The sequence below is a fragment of the Podarcis melisellensis genome (assembly GCF_964234715.1).
Source record: "Podarcis melisellensis genome assembly, chromosome: 1".
Taxonomy (NCBI): domain Eukaryota; kingdom Metazoa; phylum Chordata; class Lepidosauria; order Squamata; family Lacertidae; genus Podarcis; species Podarcis melisellensis.
Window position 1 is genome coordinate 16230817 of NC_138528.1, and position 22147 is coordinate 16252963.

The following is a 22147-nucleotide window of genomic DNA, read 5'->3' on the forward strand; positions in this document are numbered from 1 at the left end:
TTCTCTCACACTCAGGCAACTGGAACGGCATGAAGTGTAAAAGAACAGGGTTTGCCCATGTGGTGTCCTCCTGATATTGGGGCAATAGTAGCAGAAGATTGGAACCTGGAGGTTCACCATCTTGGCCAACTCTGCTGTGCAATCGTTCCATCAAACGTGGCACTCCATATTCAAATCTCACTAAGCAGCAAACTGGATAGATTCTGGTCCTTGGAGTTCAGCTGTTCATGGCTCTGTTGCTAGCTGTGAAGGCTATACTCTGCCTTCATGGTTGGAGGTTTCTTAAGACCAGTTGCCAGACACCTCAGAAGAGCTCCTCTTGCATTCAGATCCTGCTTGGAGATTTCCCACAGGTTTCTAGGTTAAGTTTACCAGATATCCCTGTTTTCCAGGGACAGTCCCCAGATTTACAAATCAGTCCCCTGACAAAATCCATCTGTTTAGTAGGAAGTTGAAAAGTGTCCCCAGATTCATTGAAGAAGAAGAAGAGTTTGGATTTGATACCCCGCTTTAGCACTACCCTAAGGAGTCTCCAAGCGGCTAACATTCTCCTTTCCCTTCCTCCCCCACAACAAATACTCTGTGAGGTGAGTGGGGCTGAGAGACTTCAGAGAAGTGTGACTGGCCCAAAGTCACCCAGCAACTGCATGTGGAGGAGCGGGAAAGCGAGCCCGGTTCACCAGATTACGAGTCTACCGCTCTTCGATCAAATGTATGCCCATTAGCTCCCGCTTGTCCTGCTTGTCCAGACATCCTTCATCAGATACTGCTGCTGTCCCACACTTTTGGGGGGGGAGGGGGAAGGTTAAATCCAGAGATACATGGTACTTAGAAAATCCTAAGAGAAATTTTCTCTGCCTCTAAAACCACTTTTTGAACTGTTCTATCTCCAGATTTTCTGATGAGGGCTCGGGGCTCAGGAAGCAGAAAAATGACATGACAACATCTTGGGATCAAAATGGCCACAACTTTATTGATTACAGATGTACAGTAAGTAGTTTTTGGCTTAGGCACTGGGTATGCATCCTGAATCAACCAACCTGTTTGCCGGCTGATTACTACATCAAGGTCAATCCCAGATGCACATCAAATGGAACGATCCCTCCAGGATGCCTTTGGGGGAGTTCTGGGGCCCGTTAGCCCCCATCTGGGTATTCAGAGAGAAACCTTCCCCTGGACCCCTTTCCTGAGGTACCACAATACTTAATCCTGAAAGGGAGGGTAGGACTTGCTCCCACCACCCTAGTTTAGACTAAGGATCCAACCCAGAGCCTTTTTCCTCCAGCAAGGTGTGACAGTTGCTATGAGGGAGGTAAAATGCCCTTTTGTTGAACCCAAGTGAAATGTTCTGGAAGGCCTGCGAGCACCATCTTTGTAGTCAAGATAACGCCCCAAATAATTGGCCGTTGTTGCAAGGATGAACGCATATATGTTTCCTTGCTTTGATATGTGCTAATTGGCTTGCTTTGATGCTGCACTTATCTGTGGAACTTGGGATGCTGGGCATTAGGCTCAGAGAAGGGAGAAGCTTTGGATGGTTGCCACCTATGGCCTCACTGGCCAGGTGAGGTTCTGGGCAAACTGACATATTCTGCGTTGTGCAGGATGGCTATGTCAACATTTGCTTGGGGGCGGATGAGCCATGGTGACCTCTTATTGTTGCAGCATTCGTCCTGTGCCTGCAATGGCAGCGAGGCCCAGCAGGCTCGTTTACTGTAAGCTTACGCTTTCTTATAGTAAAACACTAGGACTGATCACTCTGGTATCTTTAACTTCCTTCTTTGGTATACCTGCACCAAACCACTCCCACGAGCCAACCTTTGGGCTGGTGGATCAGGACAACCACCCACCCAGCCCAATTGGTCTGTGGGCAAATTCCTCCCAGGCCCCAAATACAGCTGTTGATTAGTTTCATAGCAAGGTCATGAACATGCACTGCCCACTTAACTTCAGGTAGTGCCAAAACATGCAGAGAGGGCAGGTGAGATGTCTGATGGCAAACTGTGCAGCTGCTTCCGAGTGCAGTTGGCCTGAATGGATTGTCAGCACACCTGAGTGAAGCCAGTCTTCCGCAGGTCTTCTCACCAGCTTTGCCTTCCAGGTTTGCCAGGGCTGGCATGTTAAAATTTTAATTTCCTGCCAAGTCCCCCATGACCGGCAGTCTCTGCACCATGAATGATTTTATACACATCTAATCTGCCCTCAGGGACGCGGGTGGCACTGTGGGTTAAACCACAGCGCCTAGGGCTTGCCGATCAGAAGGTCGGCGGTTCAAATCCCCGCGACGGGGTGAGCTCCCGTTGTTTGGTCCCAGCTCCTGCCCACCTAGCAGTTCGAAAGCACATCAAGTGCAAGTAGATAAATAGGTACCACTCCAGTAGGAAGGTAAACGGCATTTCCGTGCACTGCTCTGGTTCACCAGAAGTGACTTGGTCTTGCTGGCCACATGACCCGGAAGCTGTCTGCGGATAAACGTCGGCTCCCTTGGCCTATAGAGCGACTGGACCTCATGGTCAGGGATACCTTTACCTTTAATCTGCCCTCCTCTCACTCACCTTTTCTCCGAATGACAAAGCAACAAACTTCTAATGCAGTCCCACCTTGTGTCTGTTTTGGTCCTCCATCCTGCCCAGGCAGGGAGGTCATGTCCCCCTTTCAATACACAAACAGATTAAGGGGTTCCACCTATTTGGGAAGCAGGGGAGGATCTTCCGCAGCTGTAACTAACTGCCACGGCCCATCTCCTCACTTCAAAAATGTGTTACGCTCCCTTCCTGGACCGACGTGGCTGTGTAAGAGCTACCTGTCAGTCAGAGCCCACGTGTATGACAAGAGCCCTTAAAAGATGGATGGCCGCCAATCAACAGCCCTTGTTCCCTGACATCCGTCAGACCATCAGTGCTGCTACATTACGCATGAAGAAACCTGCTAAGTAAGTGACTGCAACAGGATAGACACGAAGCGCGATGTTCTTTTGTGGACCTTTCCCCTTCCTGTCTGCTTAAACATTCTTCCAAATAAAACAACTTAAAAATGGCAGGTGGGTTTTTGCATGCCTTCATGCCAAACTCAAAGTAGTATTTCTCTTTCATGCGCCTGGACTAGGCGTAGCCGTGGCACCTTCCAGTTGTTGTTGGGACTACAATTCCAAGCTCTGTTGGTTAGAGTGTGGCACTATTAATGCCAAGGTTGCAGGTTCGATTCCCGTATGGGACAGCTGAATATTCCTGCATTGCAGGGGGTTGGACTAGATGATCCTCAGGGTCCCTGAGATATGGCCTGGAAGAGCCCCAAAGGCCACATAAGAGAGGCCTGGGGGTCCTGTTAGGCCCCAGCATCTGAAATTCTCTGCTCCTGAAAGAGACCACCAGCCTGAACCAGATCAAAGTTAAAAACCTGCATCAGTGTCAATGAAGCACAGCAAAGACCCTTGAAAACAGATAAATCAATATAGCCCTTAAATATCCTTTATTAGAAAATAAGCACTGGAAAATGACTCAGAAGTAGCACGATGGCCAGCCATGCTATACACAGCACAATAACATCAGTTCTCTTATTTTCCACAAAGTATCACCTGCCTTTTGTTTATTTTTAAAGGAAATAAAGATTCATGGGTTCACCACATATGATTCTGTGTGCGCATGTAGGTGGGAAATCATACTATAATGGGAATGGGAAATTTCTTTAGGTGACAAAAACACAGTCAATTTCTTGTCTGTCAACCGGTCCCAAAGCCAAGAAAAAAGGAAAGAAAAAGTAAAGCCAACGACTTGAAACGTCAAGAGCACACATTGCGAATTATAAAGCTTTGGGCACAGCTTGGTCCTTATTCATTAGTCAGTTTGATCTTCTCTGGGAAGATGATATTCACCGAAAGGTTCTCGCCTTCATTGGCCTTGAGGAAGCAATCCCTCTCCTTGCGTACCAGGTGACTGTACCTGGCATTTGCTAGCCACATTTCAAATCTGGAGAAGAAAATAATCCCGGTTGTACCCAGCACAACAAGACACGTCAGCAAGCCGAGGGCCAGGAAGCAGATCACCTGACTCTTACTGAGAAGATGCTGCCTGTTTTCGATCGTCTCTTTTATGGTCAAGACGTCTGGCTCTTGGGGGTGAACAGGTTTGTGGTGAGCTTTCGGGTGCGGGTGGTGATTCGGCCTGTGTTTAGCCTCTGCACCGACACTTGTGTTTCTGCTGGAAGAAGCACAGGTGACCCCGGCAAAGGGTGGTTTGCAAATGCATTCAAAGCTCCCGCCAGGGCGTTGGCGACACGTCCCACCATTTTTGCACGGGCCACTCGTGCAGATCGTGATGGGACTGCCACACAACACACCTCCGTAACCAGAGGGGCAGATGCAGCGGAAGCCCCTCCCGATATCGGTGCACGTCCCTCCGTTTTCACAGGGGTTCGACTCGCAGTCGTCCGTATCGATTTCGCAAAAGATTCCAGTGAAGCCAGGAAGGCACAGGCAGGAGGCGTGAGGAGCAAATCCGTTGTTGTCCACGCAGGTCCCTCCATTCTGGCAGGGAGAACTGGAGTTCAAAACAACAAAGGCAGAAGGGGAAGTCCATGAAAAAAACAGAAATGGTATTTTCCCTTCTGTGGAATGAAATAGCTCCGCCCCCATTTATATACCTGTTACCTGAAGGAGCGTCTCCACCCCCATCCTTCAGCCTGGACACTGAGGTCCAGCTCTGAGGGCCTTCTGGAGGTTCCCTGATTACAAGGAGTGAAATTACAGGGAACCAGGCAGAAGGCCTTCTTGGTAGTGGCGCCCGCCCTGTGGAACACCCTCCCATCAGATGTCGAGGAGATAAACAACTTCTTGACATTTAGAAGGCATCTGAATGCAACCCTGTACAGGGAAGCTTTTAATGTTTGATGTTGTTTCCTGTATTTTTGTTGGAAGGCCACCCAGAATGGCAGGGGCAACCCAGGCAGATGGGCAGAGTGTAAGAAATCATTATTATTATATCTCCAAAGCCAGGAATGAGCTGAGTTGGGGAGACATGTCCTAAGAGAGACGGACAGTGGGGAGGGAAGGTAGCTTTGCTCTCCTTCACTCACATGCTCCTCTTGTTGCAGGAATTAGATGCTACCTGCTTAATGGGTAAATGGTAGAGGCATGTGAACAAACAAACCTGGCTGACACCATGATGCCCTATGCCTGGACTCCTCAACATGGGTGCATGTGAGCAACAACACACACTCCTAATCCTTCTTTATCTGAGAGCATTTTGGCACTTTTTTCTTTTGGTGGAGATGGTTGTTGTGGTCTGCTCTGCTTGTTTTGCGGTATGTTTGCCTGCTTGCGAGGTGGTGGTCTGGGCATGGCCAGTTTTTCTTCTGAGAAATGGGCACTTTGTGGTGCCGATGACAGTTTCCAAGTGTGCCCTGAAAGGTTGGGGACCCCTCCCCTGTATGCAGGGCTGGGTTTAGGTTTGATGAGGCCCTAAGCTACTGAAGGTAATGGGGCACTTTATATGTCCAGCTGTCCTTTGTCAACAACAAATGGTAACTTATGGACCTAATAGGTATCTAAAACCATTTGCACATGCAGAATGCAGGCACCCTATATATAGAAATGAGCAAAGCAGTGATATTTTAGGGAGCAGGCTAGCAGGTGGGCCCTTTATTTACACCATAGAAGCCTACATAACACAAAACACTGTTGCTGTATGTAGGTTTTATTTTATTTGTTATTTTATCTTATATTTTGGAAATGTACATCCAGGGTTTTTTTTCTTTAAATTTTTTGGGGGGCCTCCAAAAGAGTGGGTCCTAAGCTATAGCTTGTTTAGCTTATACGTAAATCCGACATTGCCTGTGCACAAATGCATGTAGGTGTCAGCCTAATAAAAGACAGCAGTAAGACATTCACAAGTTTTTATCCATATTTACCCGTTCACTATACAAGGGCCCTTTTTCACACGGCAGTTTTCCCCAATATATCCTTGAGCACACAAACAAATATATCCTCCATCGCCAGTTTCAATACAAGTGGTTGAGTTATTTGTACAAGGTTTTGAAGAGCAGGGATGAACATCTATATTAATAATACAAAAAAAAAATTCACCGTTATTTTCGTATGATTACTGCAATCCTATGCCCATTTACCTAGGAGTGAATCCCACTCAATGGGACTTATACCCAAGCAGACAGGTATAGAATTGCACTGTATGTTTATGAACATATGAATCTTGGGGTGCATGCACGCAAATTCATTTGTAGCACAAAACAAGCAGTTTTCCCTCAATCTGGAATTCTTCATGCTCATCCTCAACATGCCATTTTTAATCTCAATTCACTCTGGATCCTGCCATCCAATAGAGAATGTGTGGTCACTTGAGATACCGGTACATGTGAAAACGTTCCCCTTAATTATGTTATTCCCAACTTAATTATGTTATTCACAGGCACATGTGTCAGGTGAATGAAGAAAGATGTGACGAAGTCAGTGGGCAGATGTGGATGCCCCCCATTACTGAGACCACTTAAATCTGTTTGCATCTGTTTTGAAATGGACACACTGTGGGATTTTCAGTTTTTTGAGAAGCAATGAGAAATTTGATTAACCTCAAATTTCCTGCTTTAGTTCCCTCCCTGTGTCAGGAGGACATTGGTACTTTTAAGATTAAAACTATATACCAGTTTTCCCATTTGACATATAGTTTGGCCTTAAGTAGAACTTTGAGAGTTGCCATATTCTGAAGAGCAAAGAAGAGGATGCTATGATGACTCTTGTTTTAAATACCCCTACTATATGTAGGCTATAGGAGCTGCGATATATTGCTGAGAGGAGGAGAAGAGAATAGGAAAGCAAGTCTTCAGTCGCCAGTTAAGTCTATGTCTCATCCAGAAATTATGGCCAGAGACATTTTGGCAAATTGAAAAAATACACCTGGACACAAATTTTACCCCTGAAAAAGAGGAATTGTCCTGGACCAAGAGGACACATGGCAACCCTAAGGATCTGCTCATCTGAATAGCTGCAACTCCAAGGTGCCTTCATTGCAAAAAGGAGGGAGAGACATTGCTATTAAAGTAACTGTCTATCTGTAACACCAGGTGGTGCTGTAACCGTATGGATCAATCCATCTGGATCTTGGGCAGAGGAAGCAAAAGAGGTTTGCAAACCTGTGTCACAGAGGCTGCCGATCCATCCTTCTTCGCACATGCATTGCCACGGCTTGGCACAGGTCCCGTGCAGGCAGCCAGGGAAAGGGATGCACTGGTCACAGAGAGGGCCCTGCCAACCAGGCTGACACCTAAAGAAAAGACAGTCAAACAAGCCTGGATAGCTCAGCTGGCTAGAGCTTGGTGCTGATAACTCCCAAGGTTGCAGGTTTGATCCTCACAGTGGCGTAGCGTGGGGGGTGCAGGGGGGGCCGGCCGCACTGGGTGCAACATCTGGGGGTTAGGGTTAGGGTGCGCAAATCCACGGGTTAGGGGGCGCAAATTACTTGCCTTGCCCCGGGTGCTGACAACCCACGCTACGCCACTGGATCCTCATATGGGACAGCTTCATATTCTTGCATTGCAGGGGGTTGGACTTCATCAGGCATAGGCAAACTCGGCCCTCCAGATGTTTTGGGACTACAACTCCCATCATCCCTAGCTAACAGGACCACTGGTCAGGGATGATGGGAGCTGTGGTCCCAAAACATCTGGAGGGCCAAGTTTGTCTGTGCCTGGACTTGATGATCCTCGTGGTCCCTTCTAACTCTTAATTCTAAGATATCAAGCCGGGATAAGACCTCCTTTACAAATACAGTTAAGAGTTTGGAAAGTGTAACAGATGAGCTTCCAAAAATAAGATGGCTTGATTTGGCCAGTCATGAACTATTCCTCTAATGGAATCCTATACACATAGTGCAGCTACATGCACACCTACATGTATTTACGGGACCGCCTCTCCTGGTATGCCCTGCAGAGGACGTTAAGGTCCATGAATAATCATAGTTTAGAGGTCCCAGGCCCTAAGGAAGTCAGATTATCCTCCACCAGGGCCTTCTCAGTGATGGCTCCGACCTGGTGGAATGCTCTGTCCCATGAGACCAGGGCCCTGCAGGATTTAACTTACTTCTGCAGGGCCTGTAAGACAGAACTATTCTGCCTGGCTTTCAATCTGAACTTAGCCTGATCTTTTATTCCCCTTCCTTCCCTCCCTCTCCCCTTTTTATGAAGATTACCCGCTCTGGAATCCCACAGCTAATTCTCCCCTGGTCTCCTCGCTGGCCCAAATAGGACTAATTTAGCCAGCTAGCCCTGCTGATCATCTAATGTTTATTGGATGGATTTTCCCCTAAATTGATTTTTGAATTCCGAATTTATTGTTATTCATGTTTTATACTGTATTTTATGCTGTTTTTTGTTGCATCAATTAAGTGTTTTAAATTTGTCGTTAGCAGCCCTGAGCCCGGTTTTCTGAACCGGGAAGGGCGGTGTATAAATAAAAATTAGTAGTAGTAGTAGTAGTAGTAGTAGTAGTATTACAAGAGGGGACAAGTTTTGAAACACATATGCTTGGAGATAATGCCATTTCAAAATCATTTGTCTCTCACATCTGAGCATCACACATAGAAACCCAATTTAAAATAACATGCTTTTTCTTTTCTCTGCAAAGAAAGGGGTTTTTTTTAGGACTGTTACTATCAATGGCTATTGGCGTCCATCCTTTATGGAGGCAATATGCCTCGGAACAACAGTTGTTGCGAATCCTAGGCTGCTCTCGGCTTCTGTTTGAGGGCTTCCCATTGTGGCATCTGGCTGATGTGAGAACCGGATGCAGAACCAGCAGAGTTCTTCAGGATATCCTGTGATGCTTTAGAGAACTTTTTTTCCGGGGACAAACACTTTTAGTGCTTCGTATCTGGATTGTTTAATTGATTATTTTCTAATGCATTTCATATTTTGCATTGCATAATTGCAAAACACTTTCGGGTGCCTCTGGATGTGTGAAGTGTTATGCAAAGATAGTAAATTAGCTAATTAAACAATTACTGTTGTTTCATTGTGCTGGGTAACTTTGTACCTCATAATTTACATTGGTCTGCTTTTTAAGTGTTACACAGGCCGTAATAAATCTAAATCAGGTGTAGGTAAAAGGATCGCACGGTTATTAATTAATGCATTGGTTACTGAATTACATTTTGCACACAAATATGCTCCTGTTAGTTGAAAACAGAATAGAGTTCAAAAGCATGGTTAACTGAAACAAGCGCTCTCTCGCTTGGGCATAAAAATCTTAATTTACCTGCATTCACTTGAAACTTCACAATATCCATTTACAGGATGACAACCAGGCTTACATTCGACACCTAAAATAGTAAGATTTACAACGTAATATTGCAGATGTGCTTCTGAAAAGAGCTCCTCATTCTGTTTTAGAGTGAAGACCCCACTTTGATGATAAGATAAACTTCATTCGCATTAGCCAACGGCCATAGCAACATAAAACAAGCAATATATACCAATAAAATATATACAAATAAAATTTCGGTCCTGGAAGTGCTCTTGAACATGATTAGAGGGGACAGGTTGGTGGAAGGGATACAGGTCGGAGCGAAACAATATAAACTTAAAGCGTTTGCAGATGACTTAGTTTTGACATTACAGGAGCCAGAATCTAGTACGAAAAGAGTACTACAACTAATTCAAGACTTTGGTCGGGTGGCGGGATTTAAACTAAATAAGCAAAAAACTAAGGTGTTGGGAAAGAATTTGACAGATATTGAGTCGGAACGGTTTCAGAGAGAGACAGAGTTAACTGTGGTTAAGAAAGTCAAATACCTAGGGGTAAACATAACAGCAAAAAATCTGAGTCTGTTTAAAGATAACTATGAAAAATGTTGGTCTGAAATTAAGAGAGACTTGGATAGCTGGTCAAAATTAAAACTTTCATTGTTAGGTCAAATAGCTGCTATCAAGATGAATGTATTGCCAAAAATGTTGTTTTTGTTTCAGACATTGCAGATTGTAGACAAAACGGAGTGCTTCCGGAAGTGGCAGAAAGATATCTCTAAATTTGTCTGGCAGGGCAAAAAGCCCAGAATTAAGTTTAAGATATTAACGGACGCAAAAGAAAGAGGGGGCTTTGCCCTGCCAGACTTAAAGTTGTACTATGAAGCCGCAGCTTTCTGCTGGCTAAAATATTGGCTACTTCTTAAGGACACGGACGTGCTGGATTTGGAAGGTTTTAACAATGCATTTGGATGGCATGCATACTTATGGTACGATAAGGTTAAGATTAACAAGGTCTTTAAGAACCATATTGTCAGAAAAGCAATATTTAATGTCTGGACAAGATACAAAGACTTATTAGAGAACAAAACACCGAGGTGGCTGTCACCCTTGGAGGCTAAGGCCCGAAAAAGACCTAATATGGAGGCCAATTGGCCAAAATATTGGGAAATACTAGAAAGAGATGGAGACAATTGGAAACTGCAGAGTTTAGAGAAAATGAAAGATAAAGTGCGAGACTGGTTACACTATGCTCAGATCAAAGAAGTGTTTAAGAATGATAAAAAGTTAGGATTCCAGGTGGAGAAATCGAAATTGGAAACAGAATTGTTAGAACCTAAGACCAAGGTACTTTCAAAAATGTATAACTTGCTGCTGAAATGGAACACACAAGACGAAATGGTTAAATCGGCTATGATAAAGTGGGCCCAGGATATTGGGCATAACATTATGTTTGAGGACTGGGAAAGGTTATGGACCACTGGGCTGAACTTCACAGCATGTAATGCTCTGAAGGAAAATGTAATGAAAATGATATATAGATGGTACATGACCCCAGTGAAATTGGCTAAAATATACCATTCGTCTGATAATAAATGTTGGAAGTGTAAGGAAAATGAAGGAACATTCTTTCACCTCTGGTGGACCTGTCCTAGAGTGAAGGCCTTCTGGGAAATGATATATAATGAATTAAAAAAGGTGTTTAAGTATACCTTCACCAAGAAACCAGAGGCCTTCCTTCTGGGCATGGTCGGCCAGAACGTGTTAAAGAAGGACAGAACATTTTTTATGTATGCTACAACGGCGGCAAGGATACTTATTGCTAAGAACTGGAAAACCCAAGATCTACCCACACTGGAAGAATGGCAGATGCAGCTGATGGACTATATGCAATTAGCTGAGATGACGGGCAGAATCCGTGACCTGGGAGAGGAGAGGGTTGAAGAAGACTGGAAGAAATTCAAGATTTATTTACAAAAGTATTGTAATTTGGTTGAATCTTAACAAGGAAGTCAGAGTAGAAATAACTGTCTACCATTAAATTAAAATTTCATATCTGAGTTCAACCTAAATATTGGATTTAAGATCATAAACAAGATGATAATTTGCTTGGAAAAATCTGTTTGTAATGATGAAAGTGGAAGCGGGAGACGTGAGGGAGTCCACAATAGAATGAAAGGATGTTATGAAATTTATTCTGTTTGTTAAATATGCATTTGTATGAAAAAACTTAATAAAATATTATAAATATATATATATATATATACAAATAAAAAAGACAGCAATGGGTAAAAAGGGCAATCAAATGGCCAAGATTATCGTTCAGATAGTGGCCCTTAATCTCATTGCACCCTCGATAAACCTAGCAAACTTTGCTGTTGTCTGGTCATTTTGATCTAAGACCCGACTTTAAAATGACAATGTAACCCTTGCAAATATTTCATTAGCAGCACAGCTGTTGACGAAAACATACGCATAGCTTTAGAACCTATATCTGTTTTCTAAGTTTGAAACTATTTCCTTCTAAATCAGACTCAGACCCTGAGTGTGGATGCTTATATAGCCAAAACAGTACAATCCATGTACAGGAGGGAGATGTCAGCAGGCCTGGGAAACCCCAAGGTTTGCAAAAACACAAGGCATCTTTAGGGGAGGGGGGCAGGGAGGAAAACACCTCAGCAGTGTAATGAGGTCTGAGCATGCTTAGTAGGGCAAGAGGGGAGGGGCGGGAAACTGGGGGTGGGATTTTGAGTGGTTGGAATCCAGAGAAGTAGTACTTCATACTGTAAAATTTTGTTGCAGCTACTACAAGCCTCAGAGCTGAAAACAAAACGCAATACAAACTTCTAAATAGTATTATAATTGCCCCTGATACAATAATGTTTTTGTTCATTAAATTTCTATCCTGAACTTCCTTCCCGAAAAGGCCAGGGTGACAAATAAGAAAATAGCAAAAGCATAAAATTTGATGCATATTTTTAAAAAGAAAAACCGTAGCGCAGAATTTCCAACACAAGTGATGCCAGTTTCAAGTTGTATAAAAGAACCCATCTGTGACTACTAATCCATTCTCATTTCATATTCATGCCCTTGGATATATTATTCTCCTTGAAACTTTTGCTTCGAAAGAAGTCCCATGGACTTCAAGGGAGCTTCCTCCTAAAGAAGTGCATTTAGGAGCAAATGTTAATTAATAGCTACTCTTGCAAAAGCAGCTCCTGGCTCCAAGATGACATCCAAATAGCCCACAACATAAACACTAAATGTGTCCAACAATGATGCTTGATTGAGAAAAAACTAATTTGGTTAAACCGCAAAGAAATGCAAAGGTTAATTGAAGCTCATTACGTTAATAGTGTTGTGAAATGTATCACCTAAGTAAGACAAAATAAAATCAAGCTTTGCTGCCAGAACCTGTGCGTGTTTACTCGGAACTAAAATCTACAATCCTGTGCACACTTGCTGGGATCAAGGCTTGCTGAACACAGTGAGTGGAGCTTGCATCTGGGTAAATATACCCTAGACTGCACTCAAAGGCCACAGTCACATTATATACACTTATCTGGCATTGAATCTTGTGGAACTCAATCCTTCGAGCTATAAGACAGTGGAAAATACTATACCAGATCTTGACACTGCAATATATTTTTAAAATGTGATTGTAAAATCATACATAGATCTGGACCATGAACCAAAGTCTCTTCTGGAAAATATTTGATGCATTTAAGGACAAAGTTATATTTGAGCTCATTCTTCTGCTTAGGAGAACAATGATCCCATAGGCTGACCACAAACACAGTGAATTCGGAAGTTAACTGATACATGAAACATTTAATAGAACTGGGCATTGTACTACCCCATCTCTCCCTGCCCCCTTCATCTTTTGCAAAAATGAACAGGCATACCAACATCAGAACATTGGCAGCACAATCCTATTCATGTCTCCTCAGAAGTCCTATTATATCACTGCAGTCCCTAGAAGCACTGAAAGTTCAGTTTTTAAGTTTCACCGGCAGAATTAAGCATGCAGTTACAACTACTCCGCTTAAATAAATGGAACTGGAGTTTATCTCCGAACGGATCATGCCCTTAAAACAAATACAATGTGTGAAATTTCTGTGCAAAGTAGCTCACACTGAAACACACTGTTATGACACAAGCTGGATCTTATCAGGTGACACTTTCTCAAACACACTTAACCACCAATGACCTTAAACCAGGAGCAAATTGCATCAGATGGAGAATGCAAATAACTTTCTGTAGTGGTGCAGTAATAAAACTGCTAGCACATTTGAAAAGCTAAGAAGGGTTTCTATGATTCTCTAAGCTGAGGGACTGGGGGAGACGGGACAGGACACAGAAACGACACTCTCCCCCTCCAATAGTTGGAAGATATTTACAACAGGAAAGCTTTACAGGGGCTTTGTTTAAAAAGCTTTGTTTAAAAATAATACTGAGGATTGGGAGAAAGTTTGCAGTCTTTACAGCTGCTACCTCTATAGGGGAGGCAACCTACCCCGCCCCCCCCCCCGGACATGGAAGAAAACGGCAGATGGAAAAGTGGGCGTTCATTTTCAAATGAGTTTGTAAGAACTGTTTTACTAAATATCGAAAACGGGGTTATTAATAGAGATGGGTGCGAGAGAGATAGTACGCTGAACGGCGGCCAGTTTTTGGATCTACAAGCAATGGCATGGATACACAATTGGCTCTCTCGCTCCGCATCCCAATTGAGCGGAAGAGAGAACAAAACTCTTGAGAGCCACACGACCTGCTCCAAGGGAGACAGAAGCACGAGCAAAGAACACAAAAACAAAGGACTCGCAAGGGACAGAGTGTGGACCCCACTTGATGCGCCCTGCCTTGGGCGCGCCACGCAAACGCGAGAGGGATTCGTTTACTCGCGAGTAAGCATGCACAGCCTTGCGCCGGACGCCGAGGATCGTCGCCGTGAGCATGGTAAAACATCCCGTTCCCACCGGGATCTCCTTACCTTGGGCAAGAGGGATGCTAGCAAGCGGCCACAAGAAGTAACAGATGAATTTGGCAGCCGTGAACCCCATCTCCAAAAAACGCGCCTGGGGAAGGGGGTCATGCCCCACGCCACAGGGGAGGAGACGAAGGCGACGCGCGCCTCGGCTGGCTCGGCTCACGACAGCTGTCCCATCCGCAAACAGATGCGCAGCATCTCCCGTTAGAGACTCCCTTCTTTCTTTCTTTTTCCAGGAAGGGAAAGGAGGGAGGTCCACCCGCGCGTCTTCCGCAGCAGGAGGAGCGGGGAGGGCTCTTCTTGCGGAGAAGGGACCCTTCCCACCCCCTCCCAAGCTTGGGCGAGCCTCTTACGTTCCGGGGAAGGAGGCGGAGGGAATGGGCGCATTCTCACGTGCACGCCGCCACCTCGAGGGGAATCCAATATTACCTGCACGTGAGGAAAGCGGAGAAATGGGGGACCCCGAGGCGAAGGGGGCGCAGTGGAATTAGACAAGCCACCTAGGGACGGGGCGCCGGGGGTTGGTGGGGATGGGTTTAGGGTGGGGTGTTTTTTGGGGGGTGCATCCCCTAGTTTGACTCCGCACGACACGTGCACGCGCCCCTCTCCTTTGTTCTCCGCCTGTTGCTTCCAAGCTGGCCAATCGACACACACCGCCGGGGTTGGGGGCAGAAAGGATAGCTTGCGGGGAGTAGAGATAGCTCCGCTTCTTGGAGGCGCGCAGGGTGCGCAGGAAAGGGGCGCGCTCGCTTTACTTGGCCAGGAGGTGGCGCTAGCGAGAAAAGCCCACCTTCCTCTTCGCGAAGCTAAAGCGCTGCAGCGGCTGCGGCTGTCCGCACTGCCCGAGCCCGGGGGGGGGGGGTTCCAGCCCTTGGCACCCGCGAAGAGCGGGCAGAGGGAGTTTGCTCCAGCCTTATCGCGGATCTGCTCGCTTTGGCAGCGCGTGGCGGAGCTGCCTGGGGAGGGCGCGCTGCCTGCCCGGTGTTCACTTATCGGGGACCAGCAGAGCCTATGTGCCTTATTTTTTTAGTTTACTTGTGGGTCTACATTTTGATTGTTGTTTATTTCAACTTAATATCCCTCCTAGGATTGCCGCCTTTGTTCTGGCAAAATACAGAACAGAGCTGGGCGGTTGGGGGAGGGGAGGCGATCCTCACCCCCCCACCAATCTGGTGCTGAAGTGACTTCAAAACAGTTCCATTACAATCTACTGCAATTTAACAGGATGGCCCCTCTGGAATTGGTCACACAAATTTTTAAACCATGGACATCAATATGCCAGCCCATAACCCCTCTCCTCATTTAATCCAGTTGCCAATGGCTTGTTTGTAATATCTCCATGACCCATTTACAGTACAGTACATGACCCATTTACAGTACAGTACAGTACATTTACAGTACAGCATTACAGACGCTTCAGGTTACAGACTCCACTAACCCAGAAATAGTACCTTGGGTTAAGAACTTTGCTTCAGGATGAGAACAGAAATCACGCGGTGCCAGCAGCGGGAGGCCCCATTAGCTAAAGTGGTACCTCAGGTTAAGAAAAGACCTCCAGAACGAATTAAGTTCTTAACCTGAAGTACCACTGTATTGAAGCCCCATCTGGTGGAAGCATCCTTTGCCAGCAGTGGCGTAGCATAGGTTGTCAGCACCCGGGGCAAGGCAAGTAATTTGCGCCCCCTAACCCATGGATTTGCGCCCCCAACCCTAACCCCCAGATGTTGCGCCCGGTGCGGCTGGCCCCCCCTGCACCCCCCACACTACGCCACTGTTTGCCAGGCCATATCATTTCATATTTATTTACAAACTTGCAGAAGACTTCTTTGTACTTGGAGGGTTCCACAAATAGGCAGAAGCCAGGCCACTGCTCTTTTTGGGGGTGGCCCCAAACTGAAAGGCACTCAGTCACCTGAGTTTGCTATTGACGGTATCCCTGCCAAGAAAACTGAAGACAGGAGTGCCTGGCGCAGTGGTGTAGCGTGGGTTGTCAGCACCCGGGGCAAGGCAAGTAATTTGCGCACCCTAACCCTAACCCCCAGATGTTGCGCCTGGTGCGGCCGGCCCCCCTGCACCCCCCATACTACGCCACTGGCCTGGCGTGCTCTGGTCCATGGGGTCACGAAGAGTCGGACATGACTAAATGACTAAACAACACAAAGTACAGTGTATTGAGCTTTCTTGTATTTTTTTTTTTTTTAAGGATGACTGAAATGACGTGTAGGAGATGCTTCTTTTATTTATCGCAGTGTCCAGCAAATAGTAACAGAAATGTGCATTCTCTCACTGGTGGTGCTTTCCGCCCCACACTGATTTAGTGACAACAGAAGAGGCTGAGGTAGGGCAGTCCCTAATTGTTTGGTTACTATAGCAATGCATTGCCAAGAGGGAGCAAACCGTTGGTTTGGAGCAGCTTTTTCTGTCATGCAATGGAGAGATCTTAACTAAAACAACAATTGAAACACTGCCATTGTAATGGGAGCTAAGCTGTCACTTGCCTCCGTGGTAGGTGTCTGACACCAACCGTGCTTCTAAAACAGCTTTGATATATTTGGCTATGAGTTCAGATGGAGTTGCAGATATATTTGTACGTCGACCATAACACCACAGGCAAACCATGTCGACAATGCAAAATGGAGATTCGGAAACAAAAGGTTCAATATGAGAAAAAATAGTACCGGTAACATGGTGCTGGAGGAGACTCTTGAAAGTCCCATGGACTGCAAGAAGATCAAAGAGAAGACTCCCTGGAAAAGACCCTGATGTTGTGAAAGATTGAGGGCACAAAGAGAAGGGGACGTCAGAGGACGAGATGGTTGGATACTGTTCTCAAAGCTACCAGCATGAGTTTGACCAAACTGCGGGAGGCAGCGGAAGACAGGAGTGCCTGGCGTGCTCTGGTCCATGGGGTCATGAAGAGTCGGACATGACTAAATGACTAAACAACAACAACAAAGTGGGCATTGAAGCAGATGAAAGATGTACGGTAGTTCAGAACCAGCTTGGAAATGTAGGTGAATATAAGCCTATGACTCATAGTTGATTTCTCCAAGGTTGCACCCCATCTGGTAGTTTTTCATACATGGTCTACAGGCAGGGATGTGCAACCTGTGGCCCTCCAGATGTTGGGCTTCAGCTCCCATCATCCCTGGCCATTGGCCATGCTTGCTTAAGGCTGATGAAAATTGGAGTTTAAGCATAGCTGGAGGGCCCCATGTTCCTCATTTGTGAGGTACAGAAAAAACACATTAGGAGTTTCTCAATGTTCAATTAATTAACTAGCTAGGATCTAAACACTCAAATAAACAACATTGCAGTCTCAGTTTCAGAGAATGGTTTTTAAAACTTCCGCTCTACCAAAAAGAAAAGAAAAGAAAGGAAGGTAGGATTTGCAGGCCCCATTGGGTTTAATGAGGGTTACTTCTGAGTAGACATTATAGGTTTCAAAAGCATCAATTCTTCGGTGATATTACCGGTACTATTTTTTCTCATATTGAACCTTTTGTTTCTGAATCTCCATTTTGCATTGTCTACATGGTTTGCCTGTGGTGTTATGGTTGACGTACAAATATATCTGCAATTCCATCTAGGTAAATAAATGTCCATTGAGAAGTAAGTCCCACTGAATTCAATAAGATTTTGGATGCCCTAAACGTGGAGAGCCACAGTCCCAACACCCTTGACAAACCACAACTGTGAATTCCTTGAAGGAATAATGGGCTTGAAAACTGAGCTTTATATGGGTCACCCTGCCCTTTGGCAGAGCACCTGCACAGGAAACATTGTCTCCTGCCTCAAAATAGAATAAAAGTATAAATACCTTTGCGATTGATGAGGGCTACCCAAATGTGAATGGCAGGCTAGACTATTCACTTTGCATTGCAGTGTGACTGCTTGACATTTCCGCTCTTGAGGCAACCAACTTTATTTTATTTTGGATAATTAAATGACCTTTAATTAAATGGCACTGAAGCTGAGCAGCCTTGAGTGTTTTAAAATAAAAGGAGTACAACACATGCCCTCTTACTGTCTTTGCAGCAATGCTGGAGAGGAAAAATAGATTAATTATGTTGTTTTGTTTATCTTGTACTCTGTGAGGAAGTTACTTGGTGTGTGTGTGTGTGTGTGTGTGTGTGTGTGTGTGCATGAGAGAGAAGATATTGAACCAAAACTGTTCAGAGAAATCCAAATTAATGCCACCAACCTTTCCTTGTGTGAGATGTTGGCTAGTTAGATCATTATTCATTTCAAAACCCCTTTTAACAAATTCCCATTCATGGGGACACAACCTGAATGGGTATTGGAGATGGGGGTGAAGTTTCATCTCTCTCTTTCAGTGACATCCCCCTCTCTCTACCCCAAAAGTAGATAAAAGCAGTTTGCACCTTCCTCCTCCAACCTGGAGTTTCTTTCCAGAAGCCTGACTTCATTTCCTAACTATTGTTCTTGTTAGCAAAGTCTTCCTGATGTTTAAACTAAGTCTTTCCTTTTCAGCCTGAAGCCATTTCCTCTTGGCCACAGAAAACAATCAGCTACTAAGGGCACAAGAAGATGTGACAGCAGCAAATCCCATGCTCAGATCTGCTGGTTTTGTTTTGTTTTTAAAAAAGTTTAATAGCAACTAGGACACCATTGTCTAGTCCCACTGGAAATGGGAGAGCAGGAGGCACAGACACCAACCAGCCAGAGGCAATGAGAGACGCCGCCAATTAATTCTAGTTTTGTCCCCATTCACTTCATTCACACCATCCATACAAAGTAATATGATACCACTTTAAACAGTCACAGCTTCCCCCAAAGAATTCTGGGAGCTGTCATTAATTAAGGGCACCGAGGGCTATTAGGAGACCCCTTATCCCCACCACAGAGCTACAATTCCCATAATGGTTTAATGATTGATCCCCTTTAACAGGGGACTGGGATTTAACCTGCACCACTCTGAATTTTGCAATGTAGTTCTCCAGTTAAGTAACGTGTACAAAAATGTATATACCAGGGTAAAGTGTGTATAAGAATGCGTATGTTAGAATTATAAGGGGGAATTGCTTTGCCAAAATGGGTATATTAGATGTGTACATTTGGCAAGATTGGCACTAAAATGCTGCACAATTGTCATGTGGACTTGTTTTACACACACGCACAACTGATGTGGGCACTGAACTGAAGACCTAAAAATTAAGGACGTGAATTAAAGTGAAATGGACAAGATTTGTCCATTGCTATTCCCAGGTAGAGGGTCAGATTGGGTGTCAGGAAACCACTTTGTATCAAAATAAGTTGAGGAGGAGGCCTTGAAGTCCAACTTGTCCAACCCACTACTCAATGCAGGAAAACTAGACTTCGATTATTCCCAATAGTTGGCTGTCCAGCCATTGCTTGAATGCCTCCAGTGATGGAGAGCCTGCTATCCCTCTAACTGGTTCCATTGGTGAAGTGTCCTTTCCATGAAGAAGTTTCTTCTGTGTTTAAGCCAAGGTGGTGCCCACCAGAAGATGTTGGACTCCAATTCCCATCAGCCCCAGCCAGTATGGCCAATGCTCTTTCTGTGAAGTATTGTTGCCTTTAGGGAGGTATTTTTATATGCAACGGCTGCAGCTTGGACTTTGGTGGCAAAGGGGTGGAAGGAAGAAGAAGTCCCAACAATAATGGAATAGGCATAACAAGCTACAATAATTTGCTGAAATGGCGCAGTTGACAAATAGCCTGAGAGGCAATTCAAAACAAAAAATTATGGAAAAGTGGGATAGATATAAGATATATGTTCAAAAATACAGTAAACATTTGCTATCTATGCTAGCATTCGATTGACGTTGGAGAGAGACTGAGCTTAGAAATAAGACCAAGGGTACATATTGATATAGGAAGGTATTAGATAAAATGTAAAGAAATATACAATTGTATGAGTACAATAGTGCAAGTAGATAAATAGGTACCGCTCCAGCGGGAAGGTAAACAGTGTTTCTGTGCGCTGCTCTAATTCGCCAGAAGTGGCTTAGTCATGCTGGCCACATGACCCGGAAGCTGTATGCCGGCTCCCTCGGCCAATAAAGCAAGATTAGCGTTGCAACCCCAGTGTTGGTCAAGACTGGACCTAATGGTCAGGGGTCCCTTTACCTTTACCTAAGAGTACATTCATTTTTTAAAAAGGAATATACAACGTGATAGACAGGAAGGCCAAAGTGTTGGTACATATATGATTTTGGAATAGTTTTTTGACCTTGTTTCTTTTCTTTATGTATATAAACTTTGTATACATGCTGAAAATTATATTATAATAAGACTCTTGAGAGTGCCATGGACTGCAAGAAGATCAAACCTATCCATTCTTAAGGAAATCAGCCTTGAGTGCTCACTGGAAGGACAGATCCTGAAGCTGAGGCTCCAATACTTTGGCCACCTCATGAGAAGAGAAGACTCCCTGGAAATGACCCTGATGTTGGGAAAGATGAAGGGCACAAGGAGAAGGGGACGACAGAGGACAAGATGGCTGGACAGTGTTCTTGAAGCTACCAGCATGAGTTTGACCAAACTGCAGGAGGCAGTGGACAGGAGTGCCTGGCATGCTCTGGTCCATGGGGTCACGAAGAGTCGGACACGACTAAATGACTAAGCAGCAACAAGCCTTGTGATGTAATAAGATAATGTTTAGCGATGTAACATAAGAACGCTAATAAATAAATAAAACTTTTAAAAACCCCTCCAAAAACAGTATGGCCAATGCTCCGGGAGATAGACCTGGAGACCAAGAACATCTGAAGAGGACCACTTTGGCTACCCTTGGCTTAACCAAAAAATCTTCCCTCCTGTATCCTCTGCCCCTGAGATCTAGACTTGCCATCTGGAGCAGCAAAGAACAAGACTTTGTCTCATTCTAAGTAACAGCTCATCTGGTATTTGAAGATAGCTATTGTTCCCCTCTGCCCCAGTGCTTGCATAGTACACACAAGCATTGCATCCTGCCTCCACAATCAGTGAAATTAGTTGCTTCTGACAGCGAATGCTCCCATGATGTCTGACTCAGACCTGTCACACGCATTGGAACTTTGGGTTTAGCCCATTCCTATTTTACCCGGCGTTAAAGGTGTCATCTTACTTGCCAGTCATACCCAATTACATCAGTTCTTTATTCTTTCCGTGCGGGGATACAAAGGGCCGATTAGTTAGGTGGGAGAGAACAGATTATCTACAAATAGTGATACATTAACTCCTTTTTAGGGTGTGGGTGTGTGTTTTGTTAGTCACACTAACATAGAAATTATTCTAGTGATTAGCAGAATACTAATAGTGATCCAGAGACAGCTTGCATGAAGTGCTGTTTACGCTTTTATATCCCTTTTCTAGAAAAAACACAAACCATGTACTTAACTGTGGGGAAATGCTCACGTCCAAGCCTTAAATAGCCGAGGTTCTTGCTCCTTTCAAAAGTCCATTTTTTCCCCAATTTCGACATATCAAATGGTCACTTAAAATCAAGAAATGAATAAATGGCATTTTACTTTAATATGTACCACCCTCTGCCCTCCACACAAACGTTGTAAAACCATTTGCTTTTAGTTCAGAACGGCAGGTAGCAAATGGACCCAGCAAATATCTTCCCCGTACATTCCTGAGTGCTTTCCAGTGGCTCTCTGAAGACCTTGACATTAATGCGAGCAACTGAATCACTACGACAAGGGAACAAGAGACAAAGACATTTCCCACTTGCCCTGTGTTTCTAAGGCATGCGTTAAAATAGTTACTGTCAGATTTCATTTAACGAAAGGACGGGCCAAGGAGGAAGTTGGCAGCTGATCAAAAGCAAACGGCTGCTCCGAGTTCTGACTTGTCATGTTTAATGAGCAGAGCTGTATATTATTTCTTTTTCTAAAATTAATTTTTATGGAGATTTTTCCACAAAAGATACAGTAAAAA

At 44.7% G+C, this 22147-nt stretch overlaps 1 protein-coding gene across 1 annotated transcript; it reads right to left on the reverse strand.

Moving 5' to 3' along the window:
- Nucleotides 1-3445: 3445 nt before the first annotated feature.
- Nucleotides 3446-14579, reverse strand: DLK1 (delta like non-canonical Notch ligand 1). The gene is made up of 5 exons (XM_081914487.1): nt 14240-14579; nt 9260-9323; nt 7141-7271; nt 5905-6049; nt 3446-4535 (listed from the first exon to the last, which is right to left on the reverse strand). Exons 1-5 carry the CDS (start codon nt 14307-14309, stop codon nt 3827-3829), a joined length of 1119 nt encoding a protein of 372 aa, XP_081770613.1. The 5' UTR covers nt 14310-14579; the 3' UTR covers nt 3446-3826.
- Between the last annotated feature and the right edge of the window lie 7568 nt (nt 14580-22147).